We start from the raw sequence: 19,244 nt of genomic DNA on the forward strand, positions 1-19,244 counted from the left end.
AAAAAAGGCAGCACTTAACAGAGGCAGCATTGTTTATATCTCAGACAGTTATTCCCACACAGTGAAGGAGTAACATTCTTCACAATAGCATAATTTTCCCATACCAAAGAGACTGCACATAACCCACAGGAGCCCCGAAATGGTGAGTAAGGGGACTGATTGCTTCAGGGCTGTACTGTCCTCACGGTTTCTGTGCGTTGGGGAAAGCAAACAGCTGCAGGGGGCACCTGCACTGAACACTCTCCCAACACTTTCCACAGGAGTTGATCCTGGAAGATAATCTCGCTGCTGCGGGTCACTTGGGAAGAGTGGGAGTCTTCTACAGCAATGCAGATTCTGCCCTGGCCCCTATGCAGCTTTCCTGTGTGCAGCAATGGTCCCCCACCCCTCGCTGTTCCACATCTAGGCATGCATGCAGAACCCTCCCTCCTCTCCCAAAAAATTTCCATTCTGAAAATAAAAGCTGCTTACCAGGAACCCGCTCCTCTGTTTGTCCTCACCAAGTACCAGCTGCTGGACTGGCTACCTTCCTCCTGGCTTGAGAAGAGCTCCTGGCTGCATGCCTCCAGGGACTCCAGGGTGTCTCCCCGCACCCCAGTACCCTCACTCTTGGTTTCCTCCCCCTCCTCCTCTGCCCCCCCCCTGCTTGAAGTGTCCATCGTGGTCCTCAGATTGGCAGTGGGGTCACCCCCAAGGATCGCGTCCAGATCTTTGTAAAAATGGCAGGTTGTGGAGCAGCGCCGGAGCAGCGGGTTCCCTCGTGGGCTTTGCAATAGGCACTCCACAGCTCCTTCACTTTAACCCTCACTGCAGCGCGTCCCGGTCATGGCCCCTTTCCAGCATGGCCCTTGATACCTACCCATAGTATCGTAATTCCTACGGCTGGAGCGCAGCTGGGACTGCACAGCTTCCTCCCCTCAAACACTGATGAGGTCCAGCAACTCGCCATTGCTCCATGCTGGGGCTTGTTTGGCACGTGGAGGCATGGTCACCTGGAAAGATTCACTGATTGCACTCCACACCTGGCTGAGCAAACAGGAAGGGGATTTTTAAAATTCCCGGGGCATTTAAAAGGCAGGTCATCTGAGGCCAGGGCAGTAGAGTTTAAACTGATGAGCAGAATGGCTGAACAGGCATTCTGTGATACCTCCGAATTCCTCTGGAGGCCAATAACAGCGCTTTTGGTGGCCACGCGGGGGGAGCTGAAATCAATTTATGGTGCTGAAAAAAATGTTGTTTAATTTATTTTGCGTTTCAGATTTGATATATTTTGGGGCTCGTGGCAATAAGTTGCATAACGTATGTGTCGAGAATTTAGAATCTAAAGGAAAGTTAGATTTTTCAGTTCATGGCTAAAGCTGGGAGTTGGTGCTGATTCTTGCAATTCTTTGCTGGGAGGTTCCATTAAGGGTAGAAATGGCTTTTTGATTCTTTTTTAACCCTGTTCATTCAAGACAGACAGACAGATACAGGGCATGAGAAAGTGCTGTTTCATTGATAGCTGTTTTGGAAAGATTGAGTGATGATGAGACTATAACGCCTTTCCCCTCCATACCACTGACAAATCACGGTGAAAGCAAGTTAACAGCGTCTGATGGCTGTGTGGTGTCCTGCATGTTATGAGTTTGGTAGGTCTGTCTATTTCTCTGTGGATAAGTGTCTACATGACAAAGCCCATCAACAATCTCGTCAGAGAGGCCAGTAACTGAAAGAGCTAAGGAAACCGTAGCCCTTTTCTCTAGGGGAGCTCCTCTGAATTCTGGGTTGAAGTGTGATGTATTGGCAAGAGTGGAAGACCAGAGTTTAAAATTTTTATTAAGATGATGTTAAGAAAAAGTGAACGGGACAGAATTTAAGCATAGAAGTTTCTGGTTGTCAGGGAATAACATACAGATTATCAAGGGTGCAAAGTTTGGTTTAAGATCAGGTGGCATAAGGAATACATAATCTGCAATATCCCCGATTTGAGGTAAAAGGTTGATGGGTCAAAGTACAGACATTGAGGTATGAGGTTCATAAAGTGGCTATGTTCGAGTGTGGAGTATAATAAGTGGCTATGATGAGGAGGATGGATTGACCCTCATTTGGTGAGATGTAATGTTCAGGGAGTTTACGGTTCCAGTTCATATGATCCAATGGAGAAAGTCTCTTGGTCCCTTTCTCGTAGGTGAAGAACAATGTCACTCTGGCTCACACCTTCTGGTACTGTTGGTGGCCGGTGATGTGCTCAATGTAGATGTCCCTGGACCATTGGATGGTGTCTGAGACCATGTGCTTAGGTCAAGTAATGAGCATGTTGTAAAGACCAACTGAGGGAGGGACGGGCAGGCAGATAACCCTTTTTGCTATTTGGGAAGGTAAAGGATGGTTGTGTAGCTAACGAATGAGAGTCAGAATTCCTGAGTCCACTTGCCAGCTCTGACCATCCTCTCACTGTGCCTCAGTTTCTCCAATCTATAAATGGCAATAATGATACTTCCCCAACTCTCAGAAGGGGCTGCGAGGACAAATTCATTAATGGCTAGAAGTTGCTATGTACAGTACTTTACTATGGGCCTGATTCTGATCTGTCTCCACATTTGCCAGGGTGCGACTCTAGTGACTTTGGAGGAAATCTTCCCTATTTACACTGGATTATGCAAGCTCAGAATCAGGCCCTATGTAACCCCAAAATTTAACGTAATTGCAGTCAGCTCTTTTATGTGTCCAGCCACTGCTAGCTGCAAACCAAATGCCACCTACCTAGAAATAATCTTAAGGATTTCAAAAGGCAGGGATAAACAGCTGCATGTTTTGTAATTTGAGTTTTGCTAATCAGAATAGAAGGAATGTTTAGACAGGCGACCTTGGGTTTAACTGCCCCTAACATATACATTTTATTGTTGTTATAACTAGAAATGCTTTGATAATAAAAAATATGTCATTTGCTAAAATTTAAAACAATTAGTCACTCAGTAGGGGTTACTCTAATAACCCACTAAAAGTGACGTGCTTTGTTTAAGATAGCTATAAAAAAATTAAGTTAAAGTAAATACCAGAGAGGAGGCCGAGGGAGCTTTTTCTCGGGCAAGAAGCTGACTCCCCAGCAGGAAGGCAACTGGCCATCGACAACCTGCTGTCACCACCTCTAAACCATGTCAGACTTTGGAAACTATGTCTTGGAATGCTCTAAACCCGTTGCTGTAATATAAGTTTGTGTGTGCGTGCGCTTAAAGCTTAATAAAAGGTCGTTTTAAGTACCGTGAAAGCATTCTGGTTTGTATCAATCATGTATCAGACAGAAAAATGGTGTCTCCGTTGATTTATTCCTGGGAAAAAGCCAGTTAAATAACGACTGCTTTGTGTTCTGAAACCCTGAGTAACAGACTGGCAAACAAATTGTCAGAAGTTGTGGTGTGGAAGGACAAGATTGATATAAACAGTTTGTTTGTTTGCATACGCAAGGCACTATCATTAGCTTGGCCAATTTGTAGCATGCATCTGATTTGTCAAAGATTTCTTTGTCCTTAGTCCTCAGATTCCAGTGCAATTGCATCAGACACCATGTTCCAGAGCAAAGTCAGCTCCTTTGAGGACAACCTTGTAGGAGGGATTGCCATGTAACAGCAGAGCAGATTACAAATTCCGGCCTGTTACGAAAGGTAGCATCTGAACAGGTGAGTCTGTCTCCTGATCCCACTTGGGACAAGCTGAAATGCTACTGGAATGTCTGTGAGGCTGACTGAGAACTCCAAGGTGGCAATAACTGGGCACTTGGAACACTTCCCTCTTTCGCCTTGACTTTCACCAGGACCCATCACAGACTGCCCCCTCCCCCATGCCTCCAGCCGCTATTACTGGGCCACCCCCTCCAGCTGCCCTTGCCCTGGAGTTTAGGGCAGGGAGGAAAGTTGCACCCTTTGAGTCAGACACTCAGCTGGTGTAAATCAGCTCTGCTCCATTGATTTTCAGGGCTGATTTACATTAGCTGGGGCTTTGGCACTGAATCTGGAGCCTGGAGATCAGGGACCCACCCAATCAAATGGTTCTACTGGGGGAGTGCAGGGCAAGTTCTGGGAGCAATCATTTTGCCACACCTCTGCCTCTTTTCCTGTTAGGCCTGGTCTACACTACGAGTTTATCTCAAATTTAGCAGCGTTAAACCGAATTAACCCTGCACTCGTCCACACAATGAAGCCCTTTTACTGTGATATAAAGGGCTCTTACTATCGATATCTGTACTCCTCCCTGACGAGGGGAGGAGCGCTGAAATCGGTATTGCCATTTTGAATTAGGGTTAGTGTGGCTGCAATTAGATGGTATTGGCCTCTGGGCACTATCCCACAGTGCACTGTTGTGACCGCTCTGGAGAGCAATCTGAACTCGGATGCACCAGCCAGGTAGACGGGAAAAGCCCCGCGAACTTTTGAATTTTGTTTCCTGTTTGCCCAGTGTGCAGCGCTGATCAGCATGGGTGACCATTGAAGGGGATGCTTGTGTTCATTTTGGATAAAATGTGGTTTGTGGGGTGCTTACGCATAGGGAAGCAGGCTCGGGCTCACCACCCTAGGAACGTTCTAGAGAAGGTGTGAGCTCAGCATGTGGAATGGAGAACTATGACCATGTGCTAAACCAATCCATATATGGAAAAGTTAACTCTGATTGGTTAGAGGTTCCTGTTATGTAACTTGTTATGTAAGTGCCATGTGCTATAAAATAACAAGGGGCGGGGCTCCTTGTTGGAGGGACTCAGCCTGATTTTTTTGTACCAGAGTCAAATAAAGCCTTGTTGAACCGACTCAAAGTCCCTTGATTCTGCCCAGTATCTGACTCACTGGGAACCACAAAATCCCAACACCATGCAGTCCCAGAATCAAAAAAGAGCTCCAGCATGGACCGTACGGGAGATACCGAATCTGATCTCTGTATGGGGAGATGAATCTGTTCTGCTGGCGGAAGCTGCTCCTTTGATTGGCTGGGTCTTACCGCCCTTCTCCGCTACCATCAACTGCAGCTATTTCGCCACTGGGCTCCCCAACCTATTATTAGCTGCCAGTGGGGACTTCCCTTGCCAGTTCACACACTTACCATTATGCTGTTCATACAGGCCAGCTCGCTGCGCACGGGGCAGAAGTTGACGGCCCTTGGGACGCTGCACTCATCCTTCAGGCTCTCTTTGTTCATTCCCCCAAGGCTTTGGGGAGGATGATCCCACCTGGGAAAGCGCTTTGTGCTGCTGGGATGATAGTTGGGCTCCTGGCTTTCTTCTGGAGAGACACCTTTAATCCAGGTAGGCAGAGAGAGGAAATAGCCAGAGCTTGGAAAGAGGCTTCCAGGGGTGCTTGGGCTGGGTGGGGGTGCTGAGAGCCATTGAACCAAACTGTCAAGCTTGTCTGTGATGGAAATCACCTCCCACAGCACCCCTAATCCCAGCACCTATGGAAGGTAAATGGGGGACGGGGAGTGTTCCCAAACTGTGGTCTGTGAAATGCTTTCCTGTGGTCTAGAGAGAGCTGGCTGACCACAGGGAGCTGCCTCCTTGTTTCCACCTGCAGAGAAGAGGTGGAAATGGGCGTCAGGGGATGGATCACTTGATTCCCTGTTCTGTTCATTCCCTCTGGGGCACCTGGCATTGGCCACTGTCAGAAGACAGGACACTGGGCTAAATGGACCTTTGGTCTGACCCAATACGGCTGTTCTTATGTCTGTGAAAGAAGCTGGGATCAAGAAAGAGTCATCTTAGCTGTATTTATTAGGGGCCATTGCTATAGGCTAGGTAGAGGACAGGCAGTGTGGTCTAGTGGGTAGTGTACTGGGCTGTAACTCAGGAGACCTGGGGTCTATTCCCTCCTCTGCCACTGACCAGCTGTGTGACCTTGGGTATGTCACTTTCCTTGTTTTGCTCTGTTCTCCCCCTTCCCATTTTTTTGTCTCTTTAGATTATAACCTCTCTCAGTGCTTCATTTCTCCATCTGTAAACTGGGCAAGCCCCTTCGTTTTCAGTTTAAACTCGTTTTTACTGAAAATATCCCGGGTTTTACAAAAAGTATTATTCCTGTTTTTCCGATTTTCACCCTACTTTTGTATCATTCAAATATATAAAAATAACTGGTTTTATTAGGGAAATACAATACATTGCATGAAATCTATGTATTGTGATAATTCATTAGTCTGTGTGTGTATGCAAAGCTGCCTGTTGAAATAAGATTATGTATTAGTCTAGAAGATGCGCGCAATAAACAGACAGACCTGCACGCAAGCTCTGAAGTCTGTGCACATCTGAAGGTACTGATGAATGTCACGCCTGCCACATATACATTTCAAGCTGTTAGCAGATAACAGTTTACAGATGTGACACACTGAAATGGGAAGAAAATGAAAATCTGTAACAGAATACGTTTCAGAACACGAGGTATTCAAAAGTTTAAAAATAACAAAAACGGGAAAAGGATGAAGTTGAGTGTATGTGCTGCAAATGGCGTATCCCAATTTTAATTGTAAATATTTATAGGCTAATAGTTCTACTTCTGCAACAGTAAACTGTTTATTCAAATGAACAGTTTTATTTGGGGATTAGAGATACACTGTTTTCGTAAACTCAGAGATGTGTTTTGAGTTCTGTTTTAGTTCTGCGGCAAACCACAATGAATTCCATTCATCAAAGCATTAATCTACTGACTACTTTTTCCTCTGTCTTTCTGTCCACCACAATAAACCCTGATATTTACCCAGAAAAAATTATTAATAGTTTTTTCCACCAATTTTCACCCATTTTTGTTGTTGTAGAAATAAACACAGATCAATTCCTGAGAAAATAAATTAAATACAAAGTGAAACCAAAGGACCCTAAAAATAGGTAATAACAGTGCTTGCTGTTTATTTAGACTGTGAGCTCTTTGGGGGAGGGACTGTCCTCAATACGTGTACGTACAGCGCCTAGCGCAGAATAACTCCAATCTCGCGTGCTGCGTACAGATAATAAGGAAGGAGGTACTGCTGGTTGCCAGCAGGAGTGACCATCTCCCATCAGGTGCATCCCTGGGTAGGGGAACAGATAGGGGAAGGTACTGCAGATATTCAGGATGGCTGCAGATGCTCAGGAAGTGGTCACAGACCAACTGGTGACATCTATGCAGTGAGGGGGTGGGGAGCGTAGCTGGTGGCACAGCTGTCTCTATAAAATGCTACTTGGGCCCTGTGATGAGGATGTCCAGGTGAATAAAGACCGCTTTAATATGTCTTACTGGGGCAGATGGGACTCTTCAGCCGCGTTAGGCAGCTCACCCAAGAGAAGGGAAACTCTGATTTCAAACCCAAGGCATCAGGCATGGACAGCCAGGGTGTAAAGCCTGTAAAGAGATGCTCATGTGAACTGATGTCCTTGTGAAGTGTACCCCAGAGGGCTATGGCGTTCCCTGCAAGCAGCACACAACAGCCTTCCTTGCGTGTTGTAACAGGGCAAGGAGCACGTGAGTAAGCTGAGTTCTGCACATTGGAAAGTAGGAACACTGACTGGGTGAAGTTTGGATCGATGTCTGGTCTTAAAGGGGAGAAGAATAAATGCGACGTGTACAACAGACCAACTGGAAGAGTTGCAAAGCCAAGATGCTGGTCGAGGGTTACAGAATCCTCAGGGAGTTCAACATCCTAAAACGGTATTGGAGTCATTGTGGATGAAACCATGCAGAAGCATGTGGTAGACGTTACCAGAAGGTCAGATGGACTTATAAAGTGTCAGACTGTTCTGGGAAGAGGTAACGAGCTGTATAATATGGGAGTATTTACTAAAGTTAGGAGAGGATCAAAGAGTAAACGAGGAGTTTTTCGATGAGTTGTTGTCCTTTATTGGAAACATACCATCCAACGAGAAGATAATGATCAGAGCAGATCTAAATGCGCATGTTGGAACTGGAAAGACTGGATATGAAACTCCTTGGAGGGCAAAGAACTGGAACCAGAAACTCCAAGAGAGCACGATCCTACAGACTTGTCTTGCGCTGGGCTTGGTGATCATAAACACACGCTTCCAGAAGAGGGAAAGCCACCTTGTAACTTATGCCGGCAGAGGATACAAGTCCCAAATGAATTTCCTGTTAATGAGAAGAAGCAAGAGATCATGAATAATCATTTGGAAGGTAATACCCAGCAAATGCATTGTGAGACAGCATAGACTTCCCTTTATAGACATCAGAATGCGGAGACTTTGAAAATACCTGAACGCCTGGGCTGCGAAAAGGCCTAAGCGTTGGAAACTTAAAGATGGTGGTGAAAAATCCTTCAAACAAGGAGAAAGGCATAGACTTACTGACACAGGGATGTGTGGAGGACGCCTGGTTCAAACTAAAGTCGTCTCTGCTGGAAATGGCACATGAAGTCCTACAGTGACGAAACCAGTGGCAGATAGGATAAGAAGAGAGACTTGGTGGTGCATTCCTCAAGTTCAAGAATGCATTGAGAGGGAAGAATAAGATCACCTTCAAAAAATGGGCAGGCCAGTAGCGTGAGCGGTGATATGATGGCATCTTTTGAGGTGAAAAAGGAGGCTAAAAGAAGTGTTGCAGCAGCTAAAAGTATGGTCTGTGACGAGCTATATAACTGACTAGGAGGACATGAGAGAGGGAAGACCAGCTTTAGACTCACCAAGGCAAGAGAGAAGATGACGAAGGATGTGAACAAGTTTGCTTACATTAGAGATGAATATGGCATATAGCTAATGAATGGGGAATCAATCAATGAAGTTTGGAGTGATTATTTTGCAAGAGTGATGAATGAGGAATTGAGGACATGTAAGCTGAACTTGGATGTGATACATTACGTAGATTCATAGCATTGTAGGACTGGAAGGGCCCTTGAGAGGTCTTCTAGTCCAGTCCTCTGCACTCACAACAGGACTAGAAGGCATAAATGAAGAAGTTGAAGAGTCGCTTAGGAAAATGAAAACGGAGAAACTTCATTTGGGCCAGATGCTATCAGTGGATGCAGTGAAGTCCTTGAGAAGCAAAGGCATCAAGTATTTTACAAGTTTATTCCATGATATTCTTAAGAAAGAAAAAATGCCAGAGGAGCAGCATAAAAGCTTTCTGGTGCCTACTTTTAAACACAAAGGAGCTATTACACAGTGTGTTGATGATCTCCCAATTAATGTCACAAGCTATGGCAGTAGTGCGGGAGAAGATTATTGAAAAGTGTCTGTGTGGGATGGTTGATATCTGGAAGGGTCTCTTGCCATACTTCCCATCTTTCCTACGCAGTGGGATAGTTTCCAATCCTGAGTGCTCCCTGCATCAGTAATTGTAATTCCTCTCATTCTTCTTTCACTAATGCTTTATTCTTGTGCTCTCTCCTTCTCCCCACCCCTTAAGACAGCATCTCTGGTGCCCGAGTTCTCCTGACCGGAGCCAGCACTGGGATTGGAGAGCAGATGGCATATCATTACTCCAGGTTTGGTGCTGAAATAGTTCTGACTGCCAGGAGGGGAACCCTGCTGCAGAAAGTAAGAGCCTCTTCACACAGTAGAAGGCAGAAGGGGTGAAGATGTGGCCATTAAAAAAAAATAGGATGTAGAGTTAGTCAGAAATGTTCCACCAAAACTGTCTTATGACAGAAAATGGGAGGGTTGACTAAATTAATTTTTGCATGAAAAGTGTCTGCTTTCTGTAGAAAAACGTCAATTTTTGTGTGTGCTGAAAAACACTCCCAAATCAAAATTGTTCAATTCTGAAATGCCGCTGCAGTGCTTTTTGGGAGCTGTAGTTTGGTTGCCTTGTGCTTCCATTCTTGTCTATGGGCCAAAATCGCCAGCCAGGCTTCATATCCCATGATGCAGTGCCACCATATGACTGCCATGATGCACCGCTTCCCCTCACCAAGAGGAGATGCTGTGATGCATCATGGGAGATGTAGTCCAAGAGGGAACCCAACCTATAGAGGAGACATGGAAGAGTGTGACTCTGGACTATAACTCCCAAGAGGCACTGGAGCAGCATTTCGGAATTGAAATTTTTCTGTTCTCAAGCAAAATATTTGAATGAAAACTCAACATTTCCTTTGAGGAGATTAAAAAAAAATCAGTTTCCAACCAGCTAAAATAAGTTGGAAATACAAACTCATCCATCTCTGGAGTCCAGAAATCATGTGAGAACAGGCCCAGTATAAGGTTCTTAGCTGATGGGAAGGTAAACGTAAGAACATTGCACTGGAACTGGGCTCACCTAAGCCTGTTGCAGTGTCTCGTTTGGGCTTCATTCACATTCGGGCATATTACACAGCTCTGCAGTGCAAAGGGACCTTGTAGTATGAGTACGCCAGGCCTCTTTGCAAAGCCGTAGCCCAGGGGTTGGCAGCCTTTCAGAAGTGCTGTGCTGAGTCTTCATTTATTCACTCTGATTTAAGGTTTTCCGTGCCAGTAATACGTTAACATTTTTAGAAGGTTTCTTTCTATAAGTCTATAATATATAACTAAATTATTGTTGTATGTAAAGTAAATATGGTTTGTAAAATGTTTAAGAAGCTTCATTTAAAATTAAATTAAAATACAGAGCCCCCCCGGACCGGTGGCCAGGACCTGGACAGTGTGAGTGCCACTGAAAATCAGCTCGCATGCTGCCTTTGGCATGCGTGCCATAGGTTGCCTACCCCTGCCAGGGCCTTAGCCTTGTCTGCATTTGAGAGTTATTTCAGATTAAGTATCGGGGTAGCCGTGTTAGTCTGTATCCACAAAACCAACAAGGAGTCTGGTGGCACCTTAAAGACTAACAGATTTATTTGAGCATAAGCTTTCGTGGGTAAAAAACCTCACTTCTTCAGATGCATGGAGTGAAAGTTACAGCTGCAGGCATTGTATACTGACACATGAAGAGAAGGGAGTTACCTCACAAGTGGAGAACCAGTGTTGAGAGGGCCAATTCAATCAGTGGATGTGGTCCACTCCCAATAATAGATGAGGAGATGCCAACTCCAGGAGAGCCAAAGTTGCTTCTGGAATGAGCCAGCCATTCCCAGTCCCTATTCAAGCCCAAATTAAAGGTGTTAAATTTGCAAATGAATTTTAGTTCTGCTGTTTCTCTTTCTCAGATTAAGGTAGGTCATGAATTTAAAGCACAATAACTATTCTGGAATAAGCGACAAAGAGTCCTGTGGTACCTTATAGACTAACAGATGTATTGGAGCATGAGCTTTTGTGGGTGAGCATGCGTCTGATGAAGTGGGTACAGGCAAGACTTGTCATAGGCGGGGGGTCCGTTCCGTGGTTATCGCGTAAAGCGAAAACTGCATATAGTCAAAATTATATCCCCAAGCCCTTTAAATCCCGCCCGCAGCTCTGGCGGCTGGGCCAGGGCAGCATTTAAAGGGTTTCTCCGGGCTGCCGGAACTGCGGGTGGAATTTAAAGGGCTGCACTGGGCTTCCTGCTGCGTTGGGGAGCCCGGAGGAGCCCTTTAAATCCCACCCACAGCTTTGGCAGCCTGCTGGGCCTGGCATTTAAAGGGCCCGGAGCTCCACAGTTCCTGGAGCCTCGGGCCCTTTAGTTTGCCACAGGGGCTACCAGCCACCTCTGCAGCTGGGAGCCCCCTGGATGATCTAAAGACTCTGGGACCTTTAAATCTTGAGGCCACCCCCCCCCCAGCTTGAGGCCACACCCCCGTACGTGTAAAGTTGAAATCGCACATGTTAAATGCGCGTAGGTTGCGACAGACCTGTGTTCACCCACGAAAGCTCATGCTCCAATACGTCTGTTAGTCTATAAGGTGCCACAGGACTCTTTGCTGCCTTTTAAAGATCCAGACTAACACAGCTGCTACTCTGATACTTGACACTATTCTGGAACAGTTTTTCATGTGGGCACTCTTATTCTGGGTTAATGTAGGGTGTTAATTTAGTGTGTTATAATTATTCTTTGGTTAATTTCCTCATGTAGACAAGTCCTTTAATGTAAGTGAGAATCGCTCCCTTTTGGCTTGGATGGAAGTAAATGTGGGTGTGAAGTGTGTGACTTTGTTCATAGTTGGCTCTTCTTGACCATGGCATGAAAACAGTGAGGTGAATGAAGTAATAGCCCCTCGTCTCTCCCCACCAAAAAAAACGTAGACTCAGATCTGTCTGTTGTTGTTGTTGTTCCTCTAGGTGATGGAGAAATGCCTGCAGCTGGGAGCAAAGAAAGTCTTTTACATCCAGGCCGATATGTCTTCCCCTCAAGCCCCGGAAGAGGTGATGCATTTTGCTTTGCAAAAACTGGGTGCGTATTGGGCTGTCTGAAGAAAGGTGACTGATGCTGGGTTCCGTGTAAAAGTCAGGATGAGACTTTAACAATTCCAGGTCCCCAGGGGCTGGAGGAGAATATGGTTGCAGCTGTCTTGTTCTGAATGGCCCGGTGGGAAAGGTTCCCTAATAATACCGAATTCCTGGGTCTGATTCTCATTCATACCAAGGCTCCTTTACACCGCTCTGCTAACGTAAAGCGCCCTCGGAGTGGGTGTACATTCATACTCATTGCACCCTGCCAGAGCAGCATTAAGGGGCCTTGCCTCAAACGAAAGTCAAGCCTTCTGTCTTTCAGGAGCGTTAGCTGATTAACCCTCACGATGCTTCTCTGAGGAAGGGGTGGAGGGAAAGGTAGTATTGTTCTCATTTGACATTGGGAAACTGAGGCACAGCGCAGTTCAGGTCACTGCTTCAAATTCATACCTAGTTACTATGGTGGCTGGTACCATATAAATACCAGTGAGATTAGATCAGACAGGTCTGGCCTAGCTGCAGACTGTTTTTCTCATGTAAGTTGTGTGCGTAATGAGCTCTCAGTCCAGTTCTTAACGGACACACGTCCACATCGCAGACATCACCATCCCAGCTAGTCTCAGGTGCGCCTTCTCATTGGTAGCCTCTGCAAGGGGGCCAAGGACTCATTGGGCTGTGGAGGTTGAACCTTTGGGAGTGGGTCCCTCTGGATTGAGGTGGAATCCAATGGGTGGGACAATGCGAGCAGACTTTCCCCAGGCCAGGAGGGAAGCCAGGCTGCAGAAGGCAGGAGCAGGGTTTAGCAGAGGTCTTTGTCCTCCAGAGATGCCAAGGCTGGAAATGAAGGATGGCCCAGTGATTAGAGTATTAGCCTAGGACTTTGGCTTCATTTCTCTGCTCTGCCACAGCTTTCCTAGGTCACCTTGGGCAACTCACTTCATCTCTCTATGGCTCAGTTCCCCATAATACCCTGCCCTGTTTCGCAGGGCATTATGAAGGTAAATACATTAGAAAGTACCTTAGATGGGTACTCATGTGATTCTATCTTTCTCTGGATCATGCCTGGCCCAGTTGCTCTCAGGCTGCGTCACACCCAGCACTGGTAACCCAATTAAGGGCAATCTGAACTGGGAGCTGCCGTCCTGAGGAGGTCTCTATTCATCCAGCTCCCTCTGAACATCCTGCCTCCATACGGGTAACGCAGCAGGAAATTCAAGATTCCCAGGTCACAAGCCGCCAAACGGCTTCCCTTGCTGTGTGACTCCCTTGAAGGGTTTGCTTTCATTTACTACAAGCATGGGGGCCGGGGGCAGTGTGTGGCTTTTCCTGTCCTGTGCTGGCTCTGCTATTGATCCATTTACGCCATGTTGCCTTGGTTGGAGCCAGGGGAGTGGGAGTCAAGACTCCTGGGTTCCGCTCCTGGCTCCAAGGGTGACCTGGGTTCTTTCTCCTTTGGCCTGACATGTCTTCGTGGAGCCCCCATCGCTGTTGTGGCTGAGTGCCTCGGTGTCCCCACCTCAGCCATGGATGGGTGTGTGAGGAGGGTGCCTGGTGTGTCTGTTCCAGCCTGGTAGTGGTTGCAGTCTCAGCAGTGCCTTTGATTGATAGCGGGGTGCGAACTGGGTCTAGCCAACTCCAGCTGTCTAGCGCCCAAGGCACAGCTTGTGTCCCAGGGGATACTCAACGAAGTCTGCACCTACCCTCCTTTTTGACATGGAGATGCAGCTTGCAGGGACTTCCCACTATGCAATGCTTCACTTGGAGGCAAGGGACACTGGAAAGAGACACCCACAGCCATCTCTCTAGGTGCTGCCTGGGGGGTCCCAAGGAGTTGCCTTGACTGGGCACATCCTGGGCTCCAGCTGATGGACCTCTTTCCGGCAGCCCAAAGGAAAGAACTGGCTGGTTTGCTTTCACTTTTGTGTTGCATCTCTTGACCCAGGGATGGTCCCGAACCTGACCCTGACCCCGACCCCCATCCTGCTCTGCTGCTTACAGTGGGACTGGATCACCTGGTGCTGAACCACATTGGCGGGACCCCTTTCCGGATGTGGGACGGAGACGTGGAACACACCCGCTGGCTCATGCAGGTGGGTTTCTGCAGCCTGGGATCAGCCTCGCCTTGAGAGACGCAGGGCAAATTCAGACTGGGGACAACTGAAGTAGGGCCCCTTGACTCTAAGCAGGGGTGAAAGGAAAAGGTCTGTAATGCTTTGCTGCTGATTGAGAAGCCTGCAGAGATGTGAGGGAGGTGGATGCAGGTAGTTGATCTGGTTAGGTCATTGCCATCTATCTATCTAATCTGGTCTCTCTCTCGGCCTGTCTGTCTGTCTGATTTCTAGGGCACCAATCAGTGTAGTGGCTAGTGAGGGTGTGTAACATGGCAGTCAGTGGCTCCTAGGACCCTGCTTACAGATGCAGGGTTTTCTGTTGAATCACTCCAGTGTACAGCCAGCTATTGTTCTATAGATATATGGGCCTATGCCATGGTAATGAACTGATTTATATGCTAATAAGCTTGAATTAAGAGGTCTTGTAGGAGAAGGGCACCCCAGCATTAGTAGGGTGAGGAAATACAGACAAGGAAAAGGGGCTCAGACACTTACTGAATGTGCATTAGGCATAGCAGGCATTAGCGTAACCTCTGATTAAAAGGTGGCACTCGGCCCATGCACTCCAGGGAGATTTCCTGGAACGTGCCAGGCCAAGGACCACTCGTGGGTCATCTTACCTACTACGGGGCTCCCCACAAAGGATGGTATGAGTATGCAAGTTCTGGCTGCTCGTTTTATCTACAACATAGCAAAGTAGATACAGAGTTTGTGATAGTGCTGATTGTACTCATAAAACTGTTGCAAATTCAAAAGGTCTTCCCTAAGTCTGAGTGTCTCTCTCACGTACGCCAGGGCCCTCACTCTGAAATTAATTGTAATACTGTGACGGATCTAAAGGCAAGCAAACACTGCCAAACCATGGAATGTTAAATAGGGAAATCAAAATAATACCTAACCAATAGGTCAGGCAATGGATGTCAGGTTTTAGGACCCTAGAGATGCTGAGCTGTTTTACTGACTCATCTGGGAGGCCAGATCAGTTGAGTCCTACTAGCTCCATTCCAGGATATGAAAGGGCTTGAGCTTCTTTTCAGACGTAGTAGTAGGGGTCAGGGGTAGAGAGATCCTGGAGGGAAAAAAAACAGGTAAGCTCAGGAGAAATCTTAGACCGAAGGTTATTCTTTGTTAATTAAGTTCACAATAAAGGTAAACCCAGGAATTTTGGACCAAAGCCAGGGTGTTAGGAGCAAGGTGGGGAATGCCACTGTCTAGCAGGCTGAAAACCAGAGAACAGCTAGCTCCTCCTTGTTATATGTAGAGACTCGAGGAATCCTTGGGTATATGTGTAGCAATAACCTTAACTCTGATTCCTCCTCGTTAATCTGAAATCTTAAAGCGCCCAAAAATGTAATGTTCCCATTATCCTATCAGTCCAGACCCCCAGATAGGCGCAACCTTTCCCTGGATGCTTTATATAGCAAATCAAGCACCCCGCCCCCTTCATTTCATGACCTCTGTAATGGGTAGGTGACCCTGTCCCCAGCCCTCTCACTGAACAAATGTTTAGTTTTGGCCTCGGCTGCCACGTTCCCATTCCTTTCATGTCTCATCTCCTTTCATTCCAGGTGAATTTCCTGAGTTACGTGGCTTTGGCATCTGCAGCTCTTCCCATCCTGGCTGAGAGTAAAGGATCTCTGATTGTGGTTTCTTCCCTCACAGGTCAGTGCTTGAAATCGGCACAGAGCTATGGCTGATAAAGACTGCAGTCCCCCACATGCAATGTCTCAGCTTGATCCTGAGTGAGTTTCTAAGCCCCGCCTGCTGCCGTCTTCAGAACTGCAGTGTGAATGGGACTCTGGCCCTTGCCAGGGCGTCTCTGGATTACATCATTTCATATTCCTATAGGCCTTCTCACCTTCAGAGCACTTCCCGGGGCATATACTCACTGCTGTGGCTGAGTGTATGCAAACCACCACACTAGATATTTTGGCCAAGAGTGTGAACTGATTGCTACAGGCCGGGGGGCAGCCTGAACAGCAAGGAATCTTTTTCTCCCACATGCATGACGATTGTCCTGGTGCATTGTGGGATTGGATGTTTCCGTTTTCTGATGCATCCACTGCTGGAGATGAGGAAACTTGTCTAGCTGGAGCAATGGTCTGATGCAATGTAGCAAATCCTCTGTTCCTATGTATTCCTTCTAGGGGGTTCTCTCCCAGCTGTGCCCTCACCCTCAGTTAGGCTCTGCCAGCTGTTTCATTTGGTTTCCTCTCCTTGTGTTTTCCTTTCTAGGGAAAATCTCAACTCCCTTCACAACCTCTTACTCTGCCACCAAGTTTGCTCTGGACGGATTCTTTAGCTCCCTGCGCCATGAGCTTGCCATGCAGAAGCAAGATGTGTGCATCACACTCTGCATCTTGGGGCTGATCGACACCGAAATGGCTTTGGAGAAGACGAGGTGCGTGTGTGCACAAGAACATGTGCACATGTATGTGGGCGTTTGCACGTGTGCAAGAGAATGTATGGTGTGAGAATGTTTGCATCGGTGTGTATTCCCGTGTGTGCGTACATGAGTGTGAGTGTAGCATGCACATGTCTGTGTATGCATTGGTGCATTCATGGATGAGTGTGGAAGGGTGTACGGGCATGTGCGTCTGGATATGTGCATCTCGGTGCATTGGTGCACGCATGTTAGTGTGTACAGCCCTATGGAGCTGGTTTTCATCTTTCACTCCTGAGATATCCGTTCGCACAGCGCGGTGATTGGGGTTTGTGTGACCGGGTCATTGTCCCCTTCCAGGGGCAAGGTGTACATGAGCGCCTATCCTGCTTCTGAAGCTGCGCTGACCATCATCAAAGGCGGAGCCACCAGGGCACGGGAGGTGTTCTACCCCTGGTGGCTGGAGCTGCTGTGCTGCCTGCGGGATTGGTTCCCCAACCAGAGGGATGTCGTTATACAGAGCTTCTATAACTACACCAGCGCCTGAGGGACGCAGAGCCGCCATTCGCTTTGCTCTGCAAATACAGGCACAAGGCCCTCGCCTCCTGCTGAGGTGAAGATCAGCCATTGGCTTCCGTCCGACCAGCATTTGGACCTGGAACAAGAAATGTCAGGAAATTCTTGGCTAAGGGTCCAGTAGCAGCCTTAGCTCTGACCCCTCCTCTGTCCCCATCAACCTTAGCTCTGACCCCTCCTCCATGCGTATCAGTGTCTGACCCTTCCTTCCTCCCCATCAACCAGTCTCTGACCCTTCTTCCATCACCATCAACCTTAGCTCTGATCCCTCCTATGTCTATCAACCTTAACTCTGACCCTCCTTCCATCCTTATGAACATCTGACTGCTCCTCCCTTCCCATCAACCTTAACTATGACCCCTACTCTGTCCCCATCAACCATAACTCTTTATCCATTCTGCTCCCTGTCTATATTCCATGCATGCTCCAAAGACCTTACACTGTTGTCTGATCGACGCTGCCTCAGCTTCTCATACTCCTGCCCCTTGCCACGTTGACTCCATCCTCTGTGACCTCACCCATCCATTCACATGGGCTGGAGTCTCCCCTCTGCCCCAGCCCACGATGTCCCAGGGCTACGGAGAAAGACTCCCCACTTCTCCGATGCAGGATAGAAACCATCCTCCCAGCTGTGTCACCCCCACCTCAAAGACAATCCCCTCTCCCCCGTAGGAGGCAGACCTCCCCAGTGGGATAAAGCCTTGAGTGCCTCCCACCACATTTCCAAGGGCTCAGGGCCTGGGATTGGCGAGCAGGGGGCTTGGACACCTTTCAGGAGCGATATATGTTCACCGTAAAAGGTGGACGATGGCCCCTTCCCCAACCCCAGGCCAGCTCCATTCAGCCTCTTCTCCCCTTTCCCTACTTAGCCAATAAGACGTGGGTGCTAGTCCGGGTGTCCCCTCCCATGGGTGCTACTTCAGGGGGCCCCCTTCCCCTCTTGTCCAATAAGACATGGGTGCTAACCCAGAAGTCCCCCCTGTGTGTGAGTCAAGTGGTTCCCCTTGCTATCACTGAGCAAGGAGAGAGTGGGGTGCTCCACTCGGTGCTTGGAGGTTTCTCCGCTCCCTGGTTGGCCAGAGCAACAGGCAGAGATGATGCTCCCAGATCCTGCCCCCTGCTGGCTGGTAATGAAAGGGAGTGTGGAAGAACCAGTATGCGCCCAACGTGTGACCACATCCTTCCGGCGGGGTCCAGGGAGCACATCCTTCCCAGCTGCGCTCTAAGATCCTTACCCAAACTCACGTGGAGTCAATGGGATCAGGGCCCAATGGCCTGATTGTCAGCAGCACCAGCCCCCCACAGCTGCTATGGAATCCAGTGGATTTTGTGGGTGATCCACCTTTCTGTAAATCGGGCTATACTAAGACCTGTGCAAAGCTAATTTGAATGGGGCAAGGCAGCTTGGTCACCACAAGGTGGCAGTAATTAGCAGCACAGAACCCATGTTGTGACCAAGGACAGTTCAGTGGCTTTCACCAGGGCACGGGGCTGAATACGATTCAGGGAAACTCAGGGAATTCACATAGTGCTTCTAGTCTGGCAGCGTAACGATAGCAGTGAACTGGGCCTCAGAAGGGTCTAGCCCTCAGACCAGTGTTGGGCCTGGTGTTTATAGCTCAGGTAACTGACAATGCACAAGTAATGGTCGTGCAATAAACGAGTTGTTCTCTTGTGAGCCGCGTTGTGTTAGATTCGTTCGTGTGCTGCCTGGACGGGGAGGGACGGTGGACAGCTGCCGGGTGCTCTTTGAAAGAGATGGGTGAGACGGAGAAAGTAAAAACAGAGCAGCCACCAAATCCTGCCACCATGGAATTTTGCTGGCAGCCAGGGGACGAGGGATTTAAGAAGGAAGGGGCTGTTTGAGTGTGCGTGGCTACTTGGGAGTGGAGACAGTAGTCAAATCAGAGAAATGTAGGGCTGGAAGGGACCTCAAGAGGTCACCTCGTTTAGCCCCCGGTGC

General features: G+C 47.9%; 1 protein-coding gene across 2 annotated transcripts; it reads left to right on the forward strand.

Moving 5' to 3' along the window:
* The first annotated feature begins 1,200 nt into the window (after window positions 1-1,200).
* On the forward strand, window positions 1,201-18,951 carry HSD11B1L (hydroxysteroid 11-beta dehydrogenase 1 like). 2 transcript variants are annotated; one of them, XM_032778493.2, is made up of 8 exons: window positions 1,201-3,656; window positions 5,087-5,269; window positions 9,342-9,472; window positions 12,101-12,212; window positions 14,210-14,301; window positions 15,891-15,984; window positions 16,558-16,723; window positions 17,066-18,951. In XM_032778493.2, the coding sequence occupies exons 2-8, from the start codon at window positions 5,185-5,187 to the stop codon at window positions 17,250-17,252; spliced, it is 867 nt and encodes a 288-aa protein (XP_032634384.1). In that variant the 5' UTR covers window positions 1,201-3,656; window positions 5,087-5,184; the 3' UTR covers window positions 17,253-18,951. The 2 variants fall into 2 exon arrangements, with proteins under 2 accessions (XP_032634384.1, XP_032634474.1); XM_032778583.2 differs by lacking the exon at window positions 5,087-5,269.
* The last annotated feature ends 293 nt before the right edge of the window (window positions 18,952-19,244 follow it).

The sequence above is a fragment of the Chelonoidis abingdonii genome, chromosome 11, assembly GCF_003597395.2.
Source record: "Chelonoidis abingdonii isolate Lonesome George chromosome 11, CheloAbing_2.0, whole genome shotgun sequence".
NCBI lineage: Eukaryota > Metazoa > Chordata > Testudines > Testudinidae > Chelonoidis > Chelonoidis abingdonii.

What these genes read in the sequence shown, in the direction of transcription:
- HSD11B1L (XM_032778493.2), top strand. Translation starts at nt 5,185, where the DNA reads ATGATCCCACCTGGGAAAGCGCTTTGTGCTGCTGGGATGATAGTTGGG. An exon ending in GAGAGACACCTTTAATCCAG is followed by an intron (nt 5,270 to 9,341) that starts GTAGGCAGAGAG and finishes CCACCCCTTAAG; the next exon opens with ACAGCATCTCTGGTGCCCGA. An exon ending in TGTGGTTTCTTCCCTCACAG is followed by an intron (nt 15,985 to 16,557) that starts GTCAGTGCTTGA and finishes TTTCCTTTCTAG; the next exon opens with GGAAAATCTCAACTCCCTTC.